The following is a 22,775-nucleotide window of genomic DNA, read 5'->3' on the forward strand; positions in this document are numbered from 1 at the left end:
TGCAGGAACAAATCCTATTAACAAATAATAGGATTTGTTAGTGGATCACCCAARCGACACTTTGGAAACAATTCCCTGGGCTGCTGCAGCCAGAAAYCTCAGCCAGGAAAGGGAGGCTTGCTGCAGGATGCACTGGTGAGCTGCATGCACAGCTACCAGTCACCCAGAGGAGTTCGCCGTGTGACAACAAACGCTGGTTCACYGGTTTTGATAGCATTTGAAAATGCTGTAGCATGTGTCAAACAAAAGAAAAGAGTAATCTCATTTCTTGAGTATTTCTGAGTGATTTAAACTTCGGATGCATAAGTGAGTGTGTTTTCTAAATCAAAACACACAAGAACCTGTTGCAATCTATTTTCTTTTAGCTCATTACAAATTTTTGTCAGCAACTTGCACACTACAACTTCAAATGAGACCTGACTAAAGGACACCTTACAACTGGCTAAAATGTGATTCCCTAATAGTATTACGAAGGTGGGGGAGAAAAAAAAGGAATTTGGGCAGGTGGGTACTTGAGGGAGCCTGACATTGTAACATTGTCCCCCAGTAGTTGCTATTACATGCCSCATACAATTGATGCTGAGATAGTAACACAAAAGGTGGTTTTTTACTATTAAGAGTTTGAAAAAAAAGAAGACAGATGCCTCACGCTGAAAACTAGACAGAGCACCTACCTGCCCTGGCAGGTCACAAACTACTTGTAAGATAACAGTTACTTAAAACCATTGCGTGACAAGTATTTGTTACTTTGTATTCCTGAGTAGGACGCCATATGCCTTTTCATCTCCTTCGCATCATTAGAATTGTCTTACTTATTTCTTTGCTTTAAAACACCCCACAGCACATGCTGCTTGGGATGAAAACCAAAACTGGGTACCCATATGAGTTATATCCTTATAGAAGCTTTTTACACAATTGTAGATCATCAGTTTAATTTTTTTAACAGCAAGAAACATCATTCCTGCGATTAGTCATCTAATAATTCTTCTTTAAGAGTATAATTAAAAAGCCAAAAAGAAAAAAGATTGCCTTTAAAACAAGCTGTGACAGCATGTCTGGGTGCAGTTTGAGCAAAGCAGCAATGTACATGCTTCTGAAGGCACAGGCTATACTTGTCCAAACACCAAAACTCTCCAAGCAGAGCTTAAGACATGAACAAACTGCCTCGTTGGGGATCAACTTTTCCACAGATCTTCAGAGCTCTTCCCATTGCTCTGGGTACTGCGGTGAACTGAGCATTCTGGTGCGCATGGACAATTATGAGGCAGCTCGGCCAAAAAAGCACAAAGTCTATCCAGAATGTTATCTGGTTTGTTCATCTGACAACTCAAATGGAAGCGACAGCCAGTCTCTCACCCAGCTGGGTTGGAGATTAACCRTGTGTAATATTGCTGCACTTGAACTGTGGAGTGCTGTGCACTTGGCAAGTGGACAAAAAAAGGAGAAGATGGAAAAGCGAGGGGAAATATCCCAGGCAGGAATTACTGAAGGACTAATTGTGAAGCCTTGCCCATACAGTGTATTTGCCCAGGCAAACACAAACTTTACAAACTTACAGCCCATCACATGCACTTGGCCAGCGTGCTGCCAAGGCCCCCACATCTCCTTGTCATATACACTCCAAAACACTGAGCATGCCTACCAGTTRAGTATCTGCACAGTGCCTGAACTGCACCAAGGCTTTGCAAGCACTGAGTACATGGTAATTACCAACTCTACATGGAATCACAAATCAAACWCTGCCTTCCCTTGAGAACAAATTAGACATGATATCTCCTCCCTAACAAAATACCTCAGCCCAAGACCATAGTTCACTTAGAGCAGGACTGGGAATGTGAGGCCAGCAGATACGATGCCTCAGAAGGATACTCAGAGCAGCTCCTGTGAGCAGGCAGCTTTCAGCTTCTGGGCTGACAGTCACTTTCTTGACCTGCATGTCAGTGATCATCCCTTGCAGAAATGTTACTGACACAGCCTGGATCCCAAAGAGCATGACTGCCGACTCCACCAGCTACAGCCAGGCACACAAAGAAAAGCAGAAGTCTTCAGAATACCCTGGACCATGGCATAATCCCAAATTTAACTTCAGAATAGGAAACAGTGATAAAATTATTCCATTGCAAGATCAGCTTCTACCTACAGGGATATCTTTCCAGCTTCAGAGAAAAGCACTTGCAGGCCAAAGAAGCGTGGAGGAAGGAGGSCTGGTGAATGGTGTTACACCAAGGTCACAGCAGCATGCAACCATTTCCAAGCTTAATGCAGGGGAATATTGCTGACTGACATGTACAGGCTGGCTAAGCAGAGAGAACCTCTGAGGAGCTCCCRTGAAGCCTACAGAACCTCCCTGGGTCCAAGACCACCTGTGCTTTGCTTTCCCCATCACTGAGGTCTGTCCCCTCCTTGCCAGCTAAGAGCTGCAAACTCTTGCCCTTTTCCAGAGCCTCTCCAGCTGGCACGAACCAGCTCTGGAGCCACAGCCAGTGCCATAGAGCAGAGATCCATGCAGGGCGAAACTGCMAAGCTGTATGAAGCTGTATTCCAGGGCCACCAACTACAGCACAATAAAAAGGAGCCTCCAGACAGGAGGAAGGGTTTATGCAATCTCCTGATACAGTTTCAGCTGTATCTCAGAACAGCTACAGCAACAGAAGCCAGTTTCCTGGTTTTCAGTTGGGTATGGTTTCCTGTAGCAGATGCAAGTGATTCAAGAACTAAACTAGCTATTAAAAATGTAGAACAGGTAAAAAAATCCTTGTTGGSCAACACCAGAGCCGTGTGTTCAGTTAGCAAAATGCTTTAGAAGCAATCTGTGATCAAAAGGAAGAAAAATATTATAGATAAACCTATTGAGCAACTGAATATTCCCCTTCAAATGTCTGTTGTAATGTTTATTCAGAGCATCTGGAGGATCAAAGCCCCGGACAAAGCCTGTCATGAATCCCCATGCTGCTGCAGAATTTAGTACTAATCCCTGGTGCTTCACTGCTAAGTAAGGGAGGAAAAATAAACAAACAAGCAAAGCAAGCAAAGGTCAGGGCAAGTAGTATAAATAGATATAAGAAGGCCAAATTATGAGTTTAGAGATGTTATGAAAAACTTTCAAAAAAAAGTCTTTCAGCATCCTTTAGCTTTGTGTGCAAAGTAGTACTCCTACTCAAAGTAAAGAGTGTATTTCACATACTTAACAATACTGCAGGTGCAGTGTGTAATGTCACGCAGGAGAAGATTGAGCAGCAGGAAGAAAGCAGCATACACCACAGCAATCCACCAGAAGTATGTGCCTTCCCTTACTTCCTCACCACACACACATATTTCATGACACTATACAATACTAACAAAATTTTACATTTTAACACACCAAATCTGAACATTCAAAATCAATGCAGCTGTTCACACGGGGGGGGGGAAGCTCTTCTAAAGCAGCAGATTTATAACTGAGCCTGTCTGCACAGCCATGCAGATTGAAAAAACTAGGTCAAAYCTTTTGCTAGTCAGCCTCACTGCCATTCCTCCCCAGCCCTCCTCCYGTTTAGCTTTTAGTAGTTATTGAAGGAATCAATTAACAGACCTGTCATGCAGGTCTCAAATTGCTTCTTGCTTCTGCCAGTACATATCAGGGGGTCATCTATGCAATTATGGATGGAAGGGGGAAAAAAATTAAATCATTATAGTCTTTCCAATTCACAAATCCTAATCCTAGAGCACTTATACTCAATGCTACTATTGTCTATGAGCAACCAAATAAATGATGCACGACAAAAAATAGAAGTAGATGGAAAGGGGCAAGAGGCAGATAAATATAGGCTAGAAAGTGGCAAAAATAGAGGAATTGCTGTGCTTTCACTTTTGCTGTGCTTGCAGCAAAACCATAATAGCATCTGCTGCTTTTAATGACATCTTGCTAGTGCATTTTGTATAGCTTTGTGGTGAACAGTTTTAGAAATCTCTTAAAACCTCCATTTTGACACTAGATTTCAAAGAGAAACTGTAATACTAAATTTTATATCTACTCATCAACCTCTATGTTTAAACAATTCTCTTCTGGAAAAAAAGAATTCACACACTGGAATTCATATATTGACTGTCACAGAGGCATTAAGCGAGTTTTTAAATCTTCACTCAGTTCAATTGCAGCATATAAATTTTTATTCATTTCTCTCCTTCTGTCGCAGAGACAGAAGGCACTCTATTTCATCATCATTAAAAAAAAAGATATGGCATTTTGTATCAGGCAAATACTAAAACAAATCGCTCTTCAACCCTATTTCCACCACATGCAATATGCTGCCTAACAAGTTCCGGCAAGAAGGCAAAGAAATCAACTWCCTGACTTACTGCAGCGATGGACAACCTAACTGGTTTGGTAAGCCACATCCCACAACTTTCATATGGTTGAGTGCCAYGGGACCTTGGCTGACAGCTGAAGGCTGCTGGGGACCAGTCCCAACTCTCACTGGCAAGCACCTCCTCTAATGACATGGTGACAGCAGCCTTGTGTGCTGCTGCTGTTGCTACCTTCCATGTGAGGACTGGGACAGCAGCCAAGGGACTCCAGTGGTGGAAAAGCAAGTGCTGGGGACAGAGGGGAGGGCACTGCTGTTAGGCAGGAATGCCTCGTTCATTTGCTTTGATGGAAAATAATGACCATGGTGGAATGTGACATGTACAGACTCAGCTGGTAAAATTCACAACCAGTCTCTAGTTCAAATTAATGGAAATCATCATAATTTCGCTTTCCACGCAGATGTTATGCCGAGTTTCTATTGTGCTACTAAAACCTTTTTCTCTCACCAGCAAATCCAGGACTATCACAGACTACCCAGAAAAGCCAWTTGAAGTACAGCATATAGCTGAGTAGCAGACTACACACACTGCATCCTAAATTCTAGAATGTGCGCGAGGAGCTTTTGATGTTTTTTTTACTTTTACCCTTCCTGATTTTGGCTAAATCCCTTTGAATCTAAGGCTCTGCTACACATAACTCATYTAAATCAGCCCCATTTAGCCTTTATTTCTGAGCAGCAGTTACAGTTGAACTTTCTACAGCAGTTCCAGTTGAACTTTCGTTGTCTTGAATAATTTTTCACCCTTAACTCAGCAAGCCATGAAAAATTATTGCCTCAGTACGTCAGATAAAAAAAATATGGCAAACCTGAGGAACATGTTTGGGCTTTCTTTTTGGCTGGTTGGTTCATGTTTGTTTCATCAGCTTTTTTGATAGCAACACATTTAGAGGGGGAAAGCATCTACACTCAAACCCAGGAAGACATTTGGAATTTGAACCCTCTGTATACTGGATCAGAACGAATGCAAAGAAATGGCAGTGATGAAATTACTGAAGTAGATAGGAGGAGCTGACAAAGCAAGGTAGGAAAACCAAGCATTTGTAAGAAAATTGCCAAACTAAAAAGATTCTGGAACCACTACTGTCAGGTAGTAACATCCAGCATACTTTGACTTACTCAGTTTTGAAGCCTGTATGTTAGTGCTCAGTATTTCTTCTTGAGCTGTGCTCATGCATGACAATCTAAAACAGATCTTTTGCTTCTAGAAAAATGCAAAGTTAGTTTTGTGTTAATCCTTCAAACAGTGGTATGAGATAGTATGTCTGTATTTACCTAAATGATACTGCCTTTGTTTATCTTTACTTTTAAATACCGACCCAGAATCTGAGATTCAAAGAGGTGGCTTTTCACCATCCTATTCATGAGATAAGTTGCACAGTAACTTGAGAAACTTCATTTGCAGAAGTATGATTTCTTGTTCCACAATTCAATCAGAAACTGGTGCTGTTCTTTAATGATATCTAGCAGATCAACATTGTCAACTAGGTTTGCTTTCTATATGAAGCGAAGTTTATTTTACTTCTAAAATACCAGCTGAAATTACAAAAAACAAGCTGGAAATTAGTTTTTCCTTCATTTATTAAAAAGCTATCCTAGCTAATGTTTTATACAATTTAMTAATAACTCTCAAGAAAATTCAAACTGTATTAAGTGATTTCTTGTTAGATCATTAATGTACCTTATGWCTGATAGTCTAATGACAAACTTAACACAAGATCTGCCTTATGAAATAGGTGTTTCTCAATAAGGAAATAAAATTTGCAGATTATTTTCCTAAGCCTCAGTTATTGGGAAAATATCTATGAGTCTTTCAGAGAAGAGCTCTTGTCCTTTATTGGGTTTTTGCCATAATGAACATCTGCTGAGTCTATAAATTAATTGCCGAAAACATCTTGTGCTTCTAGATGATCCAGGCGATCATAACCATTCTGGGTTACTAGAGAACATTACCATTTTTCTCACACACACAGGCACACGTTCCCCCTTACAGTACAGCATAAAACAAGAACAATTATTYGGCATTATTCTTAATGCCATAAAAGAAAGTTTTAGTGCTAATCAAGKCATCAAGGTAGCACATTGTTAGTTTCCCTAGACAATTTAAGTGATACTTTTGTACTGTGATATCTTAAGAATATGAAGGATGCCTTGCRTAGCTGAATGAAAATGTTCTTTATCTCAAAATCAAGAACCCTATTTTCTGTCCCGGTTTGCCAACAACAAGAGTTTGTCAGAYAGCTGCAATGGGCAAAGAAAAGCCACTTCAGACACTCATTGCAAACAATATTTCTCTTTTCCACAGAAGGCCCACCRGACTCCAATTTCATCTACTATGCTCAAGATCTCCCATTGTTCTTGGCTATATTGAAGTTTGTCACTTCAGGTGTAATTTCTGTTTTTGAAACTCTCAGCTCACCATTCAATATTTGGCTCATTTCAATACAATTTTCAGCCTCTACAGATGCAAATCACTTTCCCTAAYGACATTTAAAATCAATCTCCTTTATTTCCTTTGCAGTTACCTCTCAGACCAGATCCGGGTCTCACTGACCATCCAGGGTTCTTGTGAATGGTAAGGATCCAATCTATCACTAAGATCATCCAGAAGTAACAATACATTTTCCAAACAAACCTGCAAGGTTATTATTGACTTAATTTAGAAAGAGAAGAAAGGATGCTGTCCCTCCCAAATCACAGATTTCTAGATGTCATCAGCACAGAAAAACAAATCCATAATCTCTTAGTTGCCACCTGTCTTCATTAAAGATTCAGGAAGAAGGTGGGGCTGGTGTCTGGGCATGCTACACCCTTCAGTGTGGGACAGTGTTTGTATCATTGCAAAATCCTATGGCTTTCTTACTGCCATAAAAACCCCCAAACACCAACAACAACAACTAAAATATCTGAATTCTTCTTACGCATTTTCAGGTCTGTTCAATGAACAACTTGAAGAAGACAAGACATACAAGCATCAAGCCCCTTCCTTGCCTGGGATATAAGTGTTCTCATATACCTTTGAATTTAGAAGCATATCTGAAGGGAATAGTTGCAAATGCATTGTTTCTGGTRACACAAACAGGCCTGCCTGGTTACACTGCATTCTGCCCAAGTGCACAGACTTACATCATGTTTTCCCCACAAACACTCTATCTTTAGTCTCACTCCCCTCTCCCTCATTCAAGGGGACACCTGTGAGCTCCTTCCAGTTCTGCTTCTCTGCCCCATTCCCACCTCTGGCCCTCCACATTTCTATTAATAATTTTTACCTAGCAGGTACAGGAAGAGTTTGGTGAGTAACTACTTCTCTAAATTTTAAATTCCAAGCAAGCGACAGAAGTGTCAAGATACTGAAGAGCAGCAGATTGTCACACCACAAGTCATGTGGTTGCTGCACTGCATCTCCACAAAAATTATCTACATTACTCACACRCATGAGGGGGTTGACTTGTCGTGATCTGTCATCCGAGATGCAAATATTTATTGATGGCACAGAAGTATTCCAACTTCTGTTTTTATTACTCATTATTTTAACCCTGTTAAGAGGCTTTGGGAAGCCAAATTCACTCACTCTGTTCTGYAGTAGGACCAAAAGAACTTTTATCACTATTTTGTTTATACCATAAATAATCCAGCTGCAGGACAAAGATCTAAACCTAGAGCTGAACTGAACTAGATCTAAACTAAGAGCTGAAGCACACTCCACTAGCATGCTATTGTCATGTATAAAGCCTAAGAGTAAAATGTCCTTCATTAGCATTACATCAATTACAAGAGAATAACTTCGTAAGTGCTTTTTATTTTGTATCCTAAATATCATTCAGGTGTCCAAAGATTTTCAATGCACTCCAAAATTTATCTCTTTTTAGTCAAATAAAGAGGACATGTCCCTCTGCTATAGAGCAGGGCCACACAGAGCAGCCCTCCTCCACTCACAGGTCTTCATGCCAAGCATTATTCCACGCTTAACACAGAAGAGCATCAGCATTTTGTTCTGCTGTTTTTTCACCTTTACACAGCCAGTGACACAGCCATATCATTATTGCTCACACCTTTCTCAGCTGTTCATAGACATTAAGTTCACCTTATAGACCTGCATCTGAAAACAGCCTTTCACAATAGGTAAATAACAACCTCTACTATTATTATTGTTGTTGTTGTTATTCAATACAGCTTAAGAGGTAAGAAAAACCCCTGACTGTGTATGACTCTTCTGGGCACACTGTAAATGGATGGTAAAGCAACTGAAACCATTAAAATTATGGTAGTCTGACAGCTTGCATTTTGCTACCATGAAGAGTTCCTTTTGTTTCTAGTAAGTAATAAGCTAGAAAATTTTTAGGSAAGACAATATTTAAGAAGGTGTTACGAAGCAAAAAAGTTAGCTCTCCAGTGGCCACTAGAGCTTAGAGCTGCAAGTGCTTTTTTCAATATTTGAGTGCTCCAAAACAGATTTCTAATAAGGATTCCCCCAAGCTTTGCCAATTTTGTAGGTAATTTCATCTTCTTCCAGGTCTGTCCTTGTCAAAGCAGGAATGGGACTGATTAATGGTGCTCCTTTAGAAGTGGGTGCTTTGTTACAATTGATGGCCACTTTCAATCATTCAGACCTTATACGTGTAAGTCTCATTWAAGAGATGGAGGGAAAAATATCCCATAAAACTCCAATGTGAAGGTGAAATTTTCCATCTTCCTGCTTCTGCTCTATCCTCACATATCCCAGACACTTTCTGAAATTATTCCCTGATGGAAGCAACTGCACCTGCAAGACTGGAGTAAACTGTTCAAGGGGAAGGGAGTTTTGGAGTTCAGCAGAACTGCTCACTCTGCAATAAGTTCTGAAACTTCTTGCTTTTTGTGATAGTTCTCACTAAACAACATGAAAAATTTGCAGAGGCAATAAGCAGTTACCATAGTTATACTCCTATTATCAAAAAAGGATCCCAGGCCCCAGAATAAATTACTCAAAATAGCAGAAAACACAAGCACACTAAGTTTTAGTCCTCTGCTTGACTGTAATACTCAGATCTCCTGAGGTCAGGAGCTTCAGTCTTTCAATGTCTACAGCAAAACCAGAMCAACATACTTTCCATTAGCGTCCCATGGGCTGTAACTGCAGAGGATCAGGAAGATGCAAAGCCCACTCCTGTGATTAAGATTTCTGGCTGACAACTGCTCTTCCGTAGGTAAAGCTGAGAGGGGACATACGCCAAGCCTTCARTTGAAGAGAGCTCAGTGAAAGGAAGCTGGAAGAAAATACAGGTTGGATCCAGTGTGCTGTTCATTATGCAAGCGTACCCATTCAGAGGCCTCTTTATGTCATTCAAAATAAGCAAATACCTGCAGCACTACCAGGCAARGCAAAAAAAGCCTCGTTGTGAAGCAGAGTGGGAGACTTGTTGAGACAGTCTTGGAGGTCATCATTACCTGTTTTAATATTAACATGTACACACACCCAGCTGTACTTTCTAAATCACAGAATCATCATTTGTGGAACAAACATCATCATAAGGATGACAGTTTRCTTTTTCTGTTTGTTTGTACTTAGAGCTCTTAATGGCTGCTTATATTGTTACTCTGGCCWTGACTACAGTTTACATAGAAYGCATGGGTTCACATTAACCTGCCTGCCACATGGACAGCAATGCAGTTGCAGCACAGTACCTGCTACAGCAAACCTGAATCCTAATTCCAGGCCACTGTACACGTGTGGACAGGAGCTACAACCCCTGCACAGATGTATCAGACCTTCTTCTCCACTATAAAGTAGCTTTGTGCAAGAGCAGAACTGAGGCAGGACACAGGAAAGCTGCTCACAAGATGTTTACCAGCTGCCCATCACTGAGCAGCAGGTGTGCTGCTTTTAGTCACTACTAGAGATGTTGTTAAAGGGACTGAGCGAAGGAGCAGCAAGGTTAGCATGTGATTTTACACCTGAATCATTCCCTTTGGGAAAGAAGGCAAAATTAAAAAAAGTAATACTTATGTGATGGACACAAACTGCTGGGTTCTCTTCAAACTTTGGAGTCAGCTCTTGATGGAAGAGTAAGCAAGATGAAGGAGTGTTCTATTTCTRTTAGTGCACTTTTCGTCTTGACAACTGGAGGTAAATTCAGGCTAGAGATTCAAACTCTTGCTGTGACTCTAACAAACMGTCTGCCTATTTTCAAGAAAAACAACCTTTTAAGAGGTAGTATTTTCCTTCAATAAAACAAAAAACAAACAACAGAAAAAAACCACAATGAAACTTTCTGTGCATCATGCATATGGACACAAACTGGTTAACTCTGGTGAAGAATGTATGCTTCTGGAGGCTGGCAATGCTACAGAGATCTCATTTTTATCTCTACATCCTTGTCTTGTAACCAAATCCATTTATCAGTGTTGGTTGAAAGTCAAGACATCTGTTCCTGGTGAAATTTTGACATTTCTAACTTTCCATTTCATTCCAAATGGGAAGAAAATCAAATATTTTTCATGTTTCCTCTAAATGCTCTGGAAAATAACAATTCCAGATTAGCWCACAGGTCAGCACCTCTAATTAGGATATGGGATGTGTCAAATATCAAACTATTTTCATTATCATCACAACAAGTGACATTTTGAAATATCTCATTTTCTAGACCAGTCAATATTTCACATCCATTCCTTACAACTATTTTTTAATGTAATGATATTTTTAAGAAACAGAAAAAATAATAGTGCATCAGAGTGATATAATGCTGTTGTGGTATATAAATTCCTCTGTGTCACACAAACTTACATATTTTCAACTATTCATTTTATTACCTATATAAAGAACTGGTGAATGTGAAACTAAAGACCAACTTCCCTCTTTTTTTTTTCCCCTCTAAGTTGAATTTACTCTAATTATCTTGAACACAAAGGAAATAGAAGCTCTTCCAGCAAGGCATGTGATTTCTGTTCCCAGCCATCTAAGCACCTCTTTCAGGGAATTTTTTCAAAACCAAAATTATCTTGAAGAYATTGAAATGTTGCAAAGAAATAAGTTAAGGGAAACAAAATTAGAATTACCCTCCAAATGGCCTGTTATAATCAAATTCAATGCTGTAGGAGACTCAAAGCATTGATCCTAGAAGGGAATAGACTGTGTTTACTTCAAAACAACTCAGACTTGATTTTGGGTACCCATAAACTAACTCCTGTCTTAGTCAGAGGAGGTCCACATGTATTTCTCAATTTACATCCTGTCTGTACACACACCAGACTACAATAAAATCAAAAGACCCATCCTACAGAAAATGGAAAATACAGATATCCATCACTCTGCCCTAACTTTCTTGTGTAGGCTGACGAGTGAACTTCAACTTAATCCTCTCCTACTCAGTTTCCAAACTTCATACAGACACAGATCTCAGGGGTGCCCTGGAGCCCTGCATTGACACCATTTAGTGAGGTTTATGATTTCCCACAATTGTCAAGGTTGGAAGAAACCTCTGGAGATCACCAAGTCTGCTGGATGGTCAATTAGTGCAGGACCATGCCCATATTTTTGGGTACGTCCACAATTGGAGCCGCCACAGTCTCTCTGAGTAACTTGTCACAGTGATTCACCACCAACCCAATAAAAAGTTTGCTATGTTTAAACAGAATTTCCTGCATTTCAATTGCTTGTTGCCTCTTGTCCTTTCACTGTCCACCACTAAGAAGAATCTTTGTCCACCAGAACTCCCGGGACTTCATCTATGGTTCAATTTGTCATCACATCAATGCAATCACTGTTCATTTAGTCCAATGTTGTAACACTGGGAAATGTTTGGCACTGGAACTGTTCACATTTTCAGGCTACTCTTATCATATCAGTTCTCACCCTTCTTTCATAGTACTGTGTGGGAAAACTTGACAGATAAGAATCAACCGCTCAATTACCACTCAATTATTGCTTCAGCATATACATAACACGTTTCTGCTTGTGGTCTAACCACCTGCTTTTCTTTTTCTCAACAGCTTCTTTCCAACAGGATGCCCATAAGTAATTAATTATACCTAACTGGACCTATCATTTCATCTCGCAAGCATACTTTGGACAACCACAAGTACTAAAGAAGGAAGTTTGAGAAAATCTAATGGACAACTGTGGAAGAACTTGTCAACACACACATATTCATGACCCACTCATTTCCTAGAACTTTGTTTTCAACAGAAGCAATGGGTCTTACCAGTTCTAAGGGGGATTCTGGTCTTGACAAAACACTGGTCTCAAATGCTATAGCTGAGCTCAGGAGAGCCGCAGTCCTGACAATCAACTGGTGAGAGGCTGAAGCCTTCAACTCCCCAGCTGCACAGGTCTCTCGGCTGAAAAGTGCTGCCTGAGTTCACCCACCACCCCAGAAATTTCACAGCTCACTTCCATTTCACATAGATTTACTTTTGTCTGCTTTGGTATGCTGTAATGCCCACTGGTTTAGACTAGCACTCCACACATTTACATTTTCCACTTACAAAGTTTCAGCAGTTGCCATATCAAGGCTAATTTCTGCACATCTTAAGGAACATACCTTGTTCAAGCAGCCCCCTTAATAAAAGCACACCGACCAATTTATCTCCAGCTATGGAGGCAACTGCATTTGTCTCAGCAATAGATACATCACACAGTCACAACAGACATGAGGAAATGCAAGCACAAGGGATATTACAGTGTACCACTCTGATCTTCTTTTCACATTGCTTCTGTGATCAGAAACTGCTTCTGAGTAAGCTCTTTACTTTGAGCTATAGAGCACAGTCTGATTTCCAAATAGGCAATTCCCTGCCACTGCAGGAAAGCATCTCTCATTAGCCTAGGCAGTTTAGATTGTTTATACCATTTCAAGGTAGACAGTATTGGYGTAAAAGCAGTTTTCATAGTTTAAAGTTCTGCCAAACACCACTACCAAGGAAAGTACGGAATAGTCTTTGCTTCCACTCYCTTCTCAGTGAAAAGATGGGAGTCCCATGGACATGGTAAACCACAATCCCAGTCCACAGTCATATAGAACTGAATTCAGTGAGGAACAGAGGTCAAAACGGAGTGAAAAGATCCCAATGCTGACGCGAGGATTTCAACATCATYTCTATTAACCTTTTTACTATCACTGCTTGTGGAACTAAAAAAGAAACTTATGTTTACATCAGAGGATGGCAAATGGGCAGTGAGTAGATGTGATGACACCACATGTAATGTTACTCCACTGCTGATAAAAATAGAGCAACTAGCTTTTGCAAATGATAGACAAACACTACTGCATGCACAAATACTCAGCCTCAGGAATGTAAGATTTTATGCCAATGAACGCATTCCAAGCTCTAACCTCTGTTCATGCACCAATGTTTACTAGGTCAGCTAGATTTATTTCTATTAATATAGTACTATAGATTATTGCCCTCATCCATATAGGAGAAACCAACACAGCAAAGACATTACTAAAAGGAAGCTTCCAGTGCACTTGCATTGAGAAAAAAATGCAATTGATTTTGCAACTTAGCTTTAACTATCCTAGTGTGACCTGTGAGCGCAAAGAACGTTTTTCATCATTTCAGACCAACCTTTAAAGTGCATTATATATAATATCAAGATGAATTTTAGTTAATGAACMTGAAAGATACTTCCTTACTACAAGTTAGTCTGGAGAGTTTTAGCATTTTGTTTCTCCCTGTGCAAAACATAACTTGGATTAATAGCCAATACACATATATATGTATGTATCTTATATATTAAAAATATACAACATGGTTAACTCAATGATAAGCTCCTTCACAATTCTTAAACATTCTTAGTAATTGTACAATTAGCTTGAGAGCTAAAATTTGACTGTGCTACATCAGTAATTGTTACATGAGACTTCACAATTGCTCAGAAATATGAAAGCTTAACAACAACAGAATTTGTTATTATGAGAGGTATGAACTACATAGGACAAAAAAATATAAAATTATAGTTTACTCCCTGTTTTTTTGTGAGGAAGTCACAGCTTTGTGTTACATGTCCACCTGTAAATCATCTCTAAGATTATAAATGACTGTGCTCCAGTTCTCCCACCTTGGCCACAATTTGAATACTTCGAACAACCAGAAAGGCATTGCCAGAAACTGATGGATGCCATATGGTRTTGAGTTAGACTTCTGTAAGGACTATGTGCTAAAAATGTTTCTTCACAGAGGACATAAGTTCTCAGCTCATCCGATTGTCAGAAATTTTGCTTACCTTAAAGCAAGACATTAATGATTCCTCCTGATCATTTGAAACAGAGACCCACACATTTCCCTTCCTTTCCCGTGATCTGGATGTCCCCCAAAATCTCTAAATGCCCAGTGAGTGGAGTCACTCTTGTGGGAGACACGAGCAATCAAGGTGTTAGATGAGAAACTCCAAGGAACTGTTGATACGCATCAACAGTTGCATCTCATTATCGATAAGGCATCAACTATGGTCTTAAGCACACTACTGGATATTATATGAGGTTACATCACTTATGAAAGCAATGTATTTTATGTTGTAATTTAAAATTTATTCTCAAAAATTTATACTTCATTCAGAAATGTATACTTTATTCAGGACCACCTTGAGACAGGCACAGAAACACCAAATGCTAATAAACTGTCAATCTACTGCAGGCATGGGATATTTAGCAACTTGAGAATAAAAAACAAATCCTCCTTCCCCTCCCACCCCCCAATATGGTCAAATAAACACTATTCAGCTCAAGCATCAACCCTATTGACAGAAGCAGAGATMGTCTTAAGGGAACAAAATATCCCAAATACCGATTTATTAAATATTTTGTATGGACTAATAAGACACTGGTCTGATGATCTGTAGAAAGGGGCTGTATACCAGAAGTTCTTATTTTTCACAGAACAAATCCTTGGCAAATGCCTGTTACTCAGTGACAGAGGCAGAGGTAGGAGCAGAAGAAAGAGGCACAGGCAATTTGTATCCAATTGCACACTTACAGGAATWCAGGCAGGAGCCCAATTGGAGTTCCTACCAGTAACTGGAACCTTCAGACAAAACCCCACTAACCAGTGGCTCTGCCTCAGTTATAGGGTCCCTGCACTCACTAGTGGCCTGCCACTGAAACCTTTCTATCAGCAGACCTGTGKTTTAGCTATCATACTTCTCTCATATGGATATTTTAGGAACCAGTTTTAATGACATTTCTACTGGAGCTCAGCATACATTTCCCATTTAACTCCTAATTTTAAGACTAACACTAAGGCACACCTGTAAATGGATCTATATAAAGCACATTCAAATAGTGTGCATTTTATCCACTCCGCCTTCTTTTAAAGCAACACTGTAAGCTTACGTGCGAACACACAACTGACTGTGTTACACAACAGAGATGTGCACCAGACAGAACTGGCAGGATCAACGTGCATGAGTGTACTCTGAGCTGCTAAGACACACGGGCCAASATAGGCAACAGGCCTCCAGGTAAARCAATCATTTTGTTGGGAGGTAGCTGCATGTGTTAGCGGCTGAAGCTCAACCCTGCAACCCTAGGAAACAAAAACTGGTTGTGTAAAGAAAAATATAAATGACAGAAAGTTAGTAACTTGAAAAAGAAATACAGTRAAGTGGATAGTACAATCAGCAAGATATAAATGCATTTTAAAGCTATTTACTGCTAGGGCTCTATTGTTACTTTTAAAAAATAAAGKGGTTTAAAGTTTAAAAGAAATAGGTTTTTTTTAGTTATTTTCTTTCCAGTGTCTGTCTTTGCACAGAAGTTAGCAATTTCAATATCCTATTCAGTTTCAACAGAATTAAGCATATAGTAAACAGCAATCAAGCAAAAAGAAAAAGCCCTATAGGTMATCTTATGACAAAAAGATTATAAAAAAAAAACAAAACCAAAAACCGGAGCTACTGTCAGTGAACATGTGCATCCACTTACACAAAAGTGAATTACACCAAATGATCTGATTTTGCCTAACACATTGGGAAGTAAGCAAAAAATCTCTAAATATTMCAGCCTACAAAATGGTTTCAACAGAAATAACCATTAGTGCCCCATCCTACCTCCCCAGGTGAGGTTTTGGGCTGCCTGAAATCCAGCAAGTCTCTACACTCTCTTTCAAAATTTGTATCCTGTCTAGCTTCCTTTTTGTTGTAAAAATCCACCAATACTAGACGTCCTATGGAGTAAAAAAAAATCAAATTTGTATGTATACACTACATACTAGAAACACTTGCAAGACTGTACGTATTGTCATCTGAATTAATTTTATACATATACATACCCATATAATCATTGCACCATGACACCCAGCTCCACAARGAGTTCTACTGTGTCATACTAAATGAGAGTCAGCTGAGGTTACCTTTGAGACTGAATTATCATTATAAAAGCAAAGCTTSATATAAAAGCTGTGAATTTCCATATGCTCAATGTCTACAGTATCTTGATCAGAGTAATAGTAAATGATTTGGCTGGCTAAGTTCAACTCAGTGCAGTGCACTCAGGAGGGAGGGCTGTTGCTATATATAATCAAGCTATTTCTGACCTTCTGAGCCATTCCATCAACTGCAGAATATCAGCATCACCTCCGACAACTGCTCCCCATCAAGGCCAGATGACAATAAAAGCAGTATAAGCCTACTTTGCTGATTCATGGAGTGATCTCATTAGATCTGAGCCCAAACTGCTGCTTARAAGATGAGGGAGACAAAATATACTGCAACTACAGTGCAAAGATTAAATGTGAGTAACTTGGATAGATGAGCCAAGTGCAAAAGAAGCAGTAATATCAGAMTACTTGAGTCAGAAGACTGGTGGACCACATCAGAAATATGATTAATCAGGAATCCTTTCAGAGGATTCAGTCAACTTCCTTATCCCTTGAGAAATGTCTCTAAACCAAACGTTATTCTCCTGCTTTGTGTCCAACAAGCACACTGATTGCTGAGTGAATATATTTTTGGATAAGCACATACTCCTCACAGAGGACATGCTTAGGAGTTTAGGAAAATATGCTGCTTCTGAGCAGAGAGGTCTAGGGCAGAGTGAGAAGAGCCATGGTATYTCATAAACAAAAGAAGAAAAATTGTAATCATCTAGAATAACAGGTGCTTCTTTATCTTTTTTAGGCCAATCAAAACTACAACACCCTRCAATTAGTAAGACCAGTTTCAATTCAGCTTTAACCTGTCTTTCCCACACTAAAACTGGAAGGGATCCAGGGAGACAGAGACCTATTACTGAGCACTTACATTATCTGAAGGCATTGTATAGTACAGGGGATACCCTTAATTGCCTCCATGTCTGTAAAAAAATAGTAAAACACACAGAATGGATACATACTATGGGGAAATATGTTCCCACACTATCACTGCATTGCTAAACTCCTGCCATCTTCCAAATTACTAGATAACASTGCCTTTGTGCTCTAGTTATTCTAGTTTCCTAAAATGTACTTTGTGTTTAAGGAAAGACATGAATGAGAAGGAAGAAAAAAGAGAAAAGGCAGTTAAGTATTTTAACACCTCATCCATAATTATGATAACCTCATCAGATACACCCAATAAATCTTGTGGCTATGGATTATACCTTAGACCGAAGCTTATTTCAGGAGCACTGATCATCATCAGATCCATTTGACGAAGTGATTGAGCATATAATTAATGTTCTAATCTAACTTTTCCTTTCATTCAAGAGGACTGGTCAGGGATAGCASGACAAAGAAATCAATAAAAAGTAGCTCAATTGAAAGCTGAAAAAAAAGAAGTGTCTGGATTATTTCTATGGCTTAGCTAGCAGATTCACCAAACCAGTAACAAAACAAAACAAAAAAAATCCCCATAGGATTAACTCTGTAAATAATAGGTTTATATGTAAAGAACAAAATTTCCAAGTTCTATCATTTCAATTCCACCTGCAAATATGTACACATGAATAGATACATATATAGAATATAAATATGTATGTCAACCTCTAACCCTTAGCACTGCAAGTTGTATCCCCCAAACATGTCAAGAACTTTGTAAGCAAAGACATGTAAAGTCCAACTCCTGTAAACTGTATTTCTTACTACTGTGAGGATTCATGACATTGGCGACCCTTCCCATGAAGCACAGGAAGCAAACTATACCACTCCAGCAGCCTAGCAGTCAGCTGCTATGAAACAGTCTGAAAACAATGGACATAAAATATGTAATCAGATTCTTAATATCTTGTGTCTGCTTACCTACCAGCAGACAGAATTACAAGAGCACCTGTATTAGAGTTAGGGTATCTTACCAAGCAAAACAGGGTCGTATCTTACCAAGCAAAACAGGTGTAATTGATGTTACAAATACTACAGTACAGTCATAGAAGTAAAATAGACCTGCAAGTTTGGTAAAATGTATTACAGAATCTACTTTTATTTTTTTCTTTATCTGCTATCACTTGAAATGTTAAATATCTGCAAAAGTGTATTCCAGGATCCAGAATGTTAATCAGTCATCTACAACTTGAGTTTTGAAAGAAAAATATGTTGTTTTAATACACAGAAGAAGGAAAAAAAAAGTCAATTTTAAAGATATTCCTCTCTTTCCCCTTCTAAATCCTGTGTAATTGCACTTTTAATTGATGATGTGCTTGAAGCATTGCTGGAGCTCCCAACAATCAAAGGACAGAAATCTGAAAAAAAACAGTTAACAATAAGCAATAATAAAGATTGATCGTTCTCCCATTCAAAGTCATATACAATTCCCCTSCTTTCATCAGTGGAAGGCAGGTCCAGCTGTTTTGCTCTGCTTAAACAAAATGCTCTACATGAAAAATACTCTTGTACCATGCTGTGTGGATTAATCCCACACAAAACATCCTAATCCTTCTCTCACAGTGAAGTTTTGAAATTTGTTTTAATTTTAAAAGGAAAAAATACATACCTAAGTAATTGCTAATGAACYATCTTTGGAGGTCTCTTACCTACAGTCAGGCTAGCAGAACACATTTCTAGATATAAATTTCAAAACCAGTCTAATGACTCCCTCTACAAGAGAATTTTAAAAGTACTGATTTTCTTATCTGTATGTACAACTAACACTTCAAAATATAATGCATTGCAAAATTAAAAATTATTTTAAATAATGAAGAAAGGCAGAGGAAGTGGATACAAGCTACTACATAGAGTAGCTTCTCCAATGGTAACAACAGGCCACATCAGAATTAGCAAAAATGTGAATTTAACTTTAGGCTGAAACTCTCTCTCTGGCTAACTGTTCCTCCATCAAAACACAGTCCTGCTGTATGTGTATTGCAGTTCAGATGCCAAGAGATGCAATATCACGCACTTACTTTCAACACTTTCAACATCATACAGATCGCAAAGAAAAATATTAACGGTTTGATATAATCTAAAAAGTACTTGTAATTGTACTCATTACTCCAACTGTAATTATACTGCAGTATTTAACTCAATTGYTTCAATTAACTTTTCACAGCCTCAGATTTTCAGACAGATGACTACTTTTGCTGCCCTGTTTCAGTAAATCTGTAAAGCGACACAGAAGTTAACAACAGCCCGTGACAACTTATTTTTCAAATTAACATGGTCTTCTCAAYCAAGCCAGGAAAACAGGCAAGTTCTAACCAGGGAGAGGGAATGCTTAGGAAATGTGAAATGCTCCCTGGCAGATCAGATGTTTTTTCATTTTTTAAGTATCTTCACAGCCCTTCTCTGGCATGTGGTAACTACCGGTCTTCCTTTATCTTCCCTGACTACCACTAACAGCATGCCTAGGAAGACAACATTGAAAACACGTAGGTGTTGGCTTGAGGAATTGTTCTTTTGTTCTCTGCTGTTGAGGGAACACCACCTTTGTCAGGCGGCGCAGCAGCGTGCGCAAGTGAGCACCCAGTCGGCTTCAGCTGCCTCCCCGTGACAGGCGGCCCCTGCTCAGCGCCCGCACGGAAACACTCWCACAATATACACTCACTGTTGACCGCTAGTGTGACGTCTTGTGTTTAATATACGTATATAGGTATTTATGTATTTGTGAAACGTGGGTTTTGAGTTCAGCAACCTAGGAGAACAGTGAGTGTGGTTCGGTGATGAAGAGCGTCTGGCGCCTTTCATTACTGAGCTCCCACACCCTGACAGCCCAGGGAGCGTTCCGACACTCGGCACGGAGCGCTCATTGATACCATTTGCACTGGCCCGGCACAGCTCTGCTCAGCCCCGGGCTGCCCGTTCTCACCTGACAGCCCCGCTGAACAGCCGCCGCCAGTCCGCAGCTCCCCRCCGCCGCTCCCCGGCCGCGCAGGAGACACAGGCGCTTAGCCCCAGGTAACTCTCCGGAGAGCGGCCCTGTGTGGGGGTCACGGACAAACTCTCCCGCCGCGGCCCGTCGCCACTGCACTTCTTGCTGGGCTCCCCGAGGGGGGCGGGCAGGACCTCTCCGCAGCCCGGGCGTGGTGGGCTTGGTCCGCACAGGTGCCGGGAGGGCCCTTCTCCCCCGCCCGCCGCGGCCGGCGCAGGTGGCGGGAGGGCTGCGCCCATTCCCCGGGCCGACCTCGCCTCCTAGCGCCCGCGCGGACCGCGCTGCAGGCAGTGGGAACGGCGCGCCGGCTGCCTCCCGAACCCTCCACCTTCCTTCATCGGGCCCGCTACATGACCGACCGAGGGGGCAGGGAGAACGTAAGGGCCCGCTAAGGCCGGCAGAGAAGCAGCGACCGAGGGAGACGCCGCGCTGACAAGGCTCCTCGGCTGCCCTTGGGCCCGTCCAGCCCAGCCAAGCCAGGGGCGACGCGGGGGGCTCGGCGTTACCTTTCGAAGAGCAGCCGGATCATGAAGATGCAGAAGGCCAGGGGGAAGGCGAGGTAGAGGTCCTCCGCCTGCGGGAAGGTGGCTTCGTCCGTGCTCTGCAGGTCCGCCCAGGTGACGTTGTGCGGCAGCCAGAACCGCTCGTTCCAGAACCAGGCGAGGATCCCTGCCATCTTTGCTTTGTCTGCCGCGGCGTCCCTCGCTCCGCTCCGCCCGCGGCGAGGCGCGTGTGAGCCGCTGCCGGGAGAGAGGAGGATGGAAGCGTGTGTCAGCTCCGCAACCGCGGATGATGCTGCCAAGCGCCGCCGTGCAGGTTCCCCGCCTGGCGGGGGCAGCGGCCGCCCCGCCTGTCACACAGCCGCGCCGGTCTCCATTGGCTCCCGCCCGCGCCCGCCGCTACTCCGGGCCCCGCCGGGCGGGCCGGAGCCGCCTTCCCCCGCCCCTTTTCCCTGCCGAAAGACCGCACCGAAGCCCGAAAGCAAAGTGACGCGGCTCCAGCGAGCGGGGACCCCCTCTCAGGGGGGCACTCACCGCGGCCGAAGCTGCCGGCAGCAGCGCTGTACCCACCGGGCGCAGCCCCCGCCTCAGCGCCGGCCCGGGGCCCCGCCGGCCTGGCGGCTCCGCGCMGTGTCACCCCTCGCCCCTTCGCCGCCCGGCCGGCTCCCGGCTAGCCTGACAAGGCTGTCCCCGATTGGAATAGGCAGGAGGCAGCAGTGAAAAACCCGCTGTGAGCCACAGCAGGCCGTAGTCTGGTCCCCSCAAGTGACCCCCTGCCCAGTGCGCTGCTCCGGCCCTCTTGGCTGAGGCGTTYAACCGGGAGCGGGACTGTCCCGGGTGGAAGGGCTCTCAAACATTCAATGACTTTACCCTGAACATGGCTACAGCAGACAGGCGAAAATTTTACATGGAAAGGCGTTGGAAAGCACACAACTCATCAGCAACAAAATKAAGGTTAGGACTGTGGCTTTGCATTGCTGACTAAAGAAAACATTTTTGGTTTTACAAAGGTTTTTACTTCTGATTCCTTAKCTCACTGACATATCTTGCTAGAGATAAGCTGCGAGAGAAAAACTGCAATTGATTCCACTATACTTTACAGCAGSCTTTAGAATAGCTATAGCCATAGGACTGTACATGTGGTGGTCCAGGCACACACAAAATTACTTCAAATAGTAGGTATACCTACCACTCCTGTAACATCACTGTTTAGTCTGCCCTGCCTCAGTTTATTTTAGATGGCTTCAATTTCTTCCCTGTATCATCATACTTTCCATCAGGMTATTGAATACTGAGACACAGACTTCTGCATATGCCATACTTCAGTGTTTTATCATCCTGCTTTTATGTTTTATGCTAACTTGCTCTTTTCACCCCACTGGCTTTATTTGCCCTTCCTGAAAAATTAATTGCATAGCTCTTTGTGTCTGTGCTGACATTTCYGTGCTGAATAAAATCATAAGTCAAACACAATGCTGTGGAAAACATCACATCAATTTAAAGAAAGCAAACAACCTCTGTACATGGAGATAATTTCCATCTAGGACATTTTAGGGAAGTTTCAGGAAATGCTTTGGCAGGATGTCTGAGGAGCCTTGCAGGTAAATCTGCCAGGGAATGTTTCTGCTTTATTGCTGAGATAATTTCCTAAGTGTATGTATTATTATTCTGATTAAG

The 22,775-nt window shown here is 41.5% G+C and overlaps 1 protein-coding gene across 1 annotated transcript in view; it reads right to left on the reverse strand.

Moving 5' to 3' along the window:
• The window catches only part of CERS6 (ceramide synthase 6), a 97,151-nt gene extending 75,704 nt beyond the window's left edge, over positions 1-21,447 (reverse strand). The window contains exon 1 of the mRNA XM_057371718.1: positions 21,105-21,447. Within this exon, the coding sequence (XP_057227701.1) occupies positions 21,105-21,274 (170 nt within the window). The 5' untranslated portion in view covers positions 21,275-21,447. The remainder of the gene's footprint in view (positions 1-21,104) is intronic.
• Positions 21,448-22,775: the final 1,328 nt, after the last annotated feature.

This window comes from Malurus melanocephalus, unplaced genomic scaffold, assembly GCF_030028575.1.
Source record: "Malurus melanocephalus ecotype Western Australia unplaced genomic scaffold, MMel_1.1 scaffold_155, whole genome shotgun sequence".
NCBI classification, from domain to species: Eukaryota; Metazoa; Chordata; class Aves; order Passeriformes; family Maluridae; genus Malurus; species Malurus melanocephalus.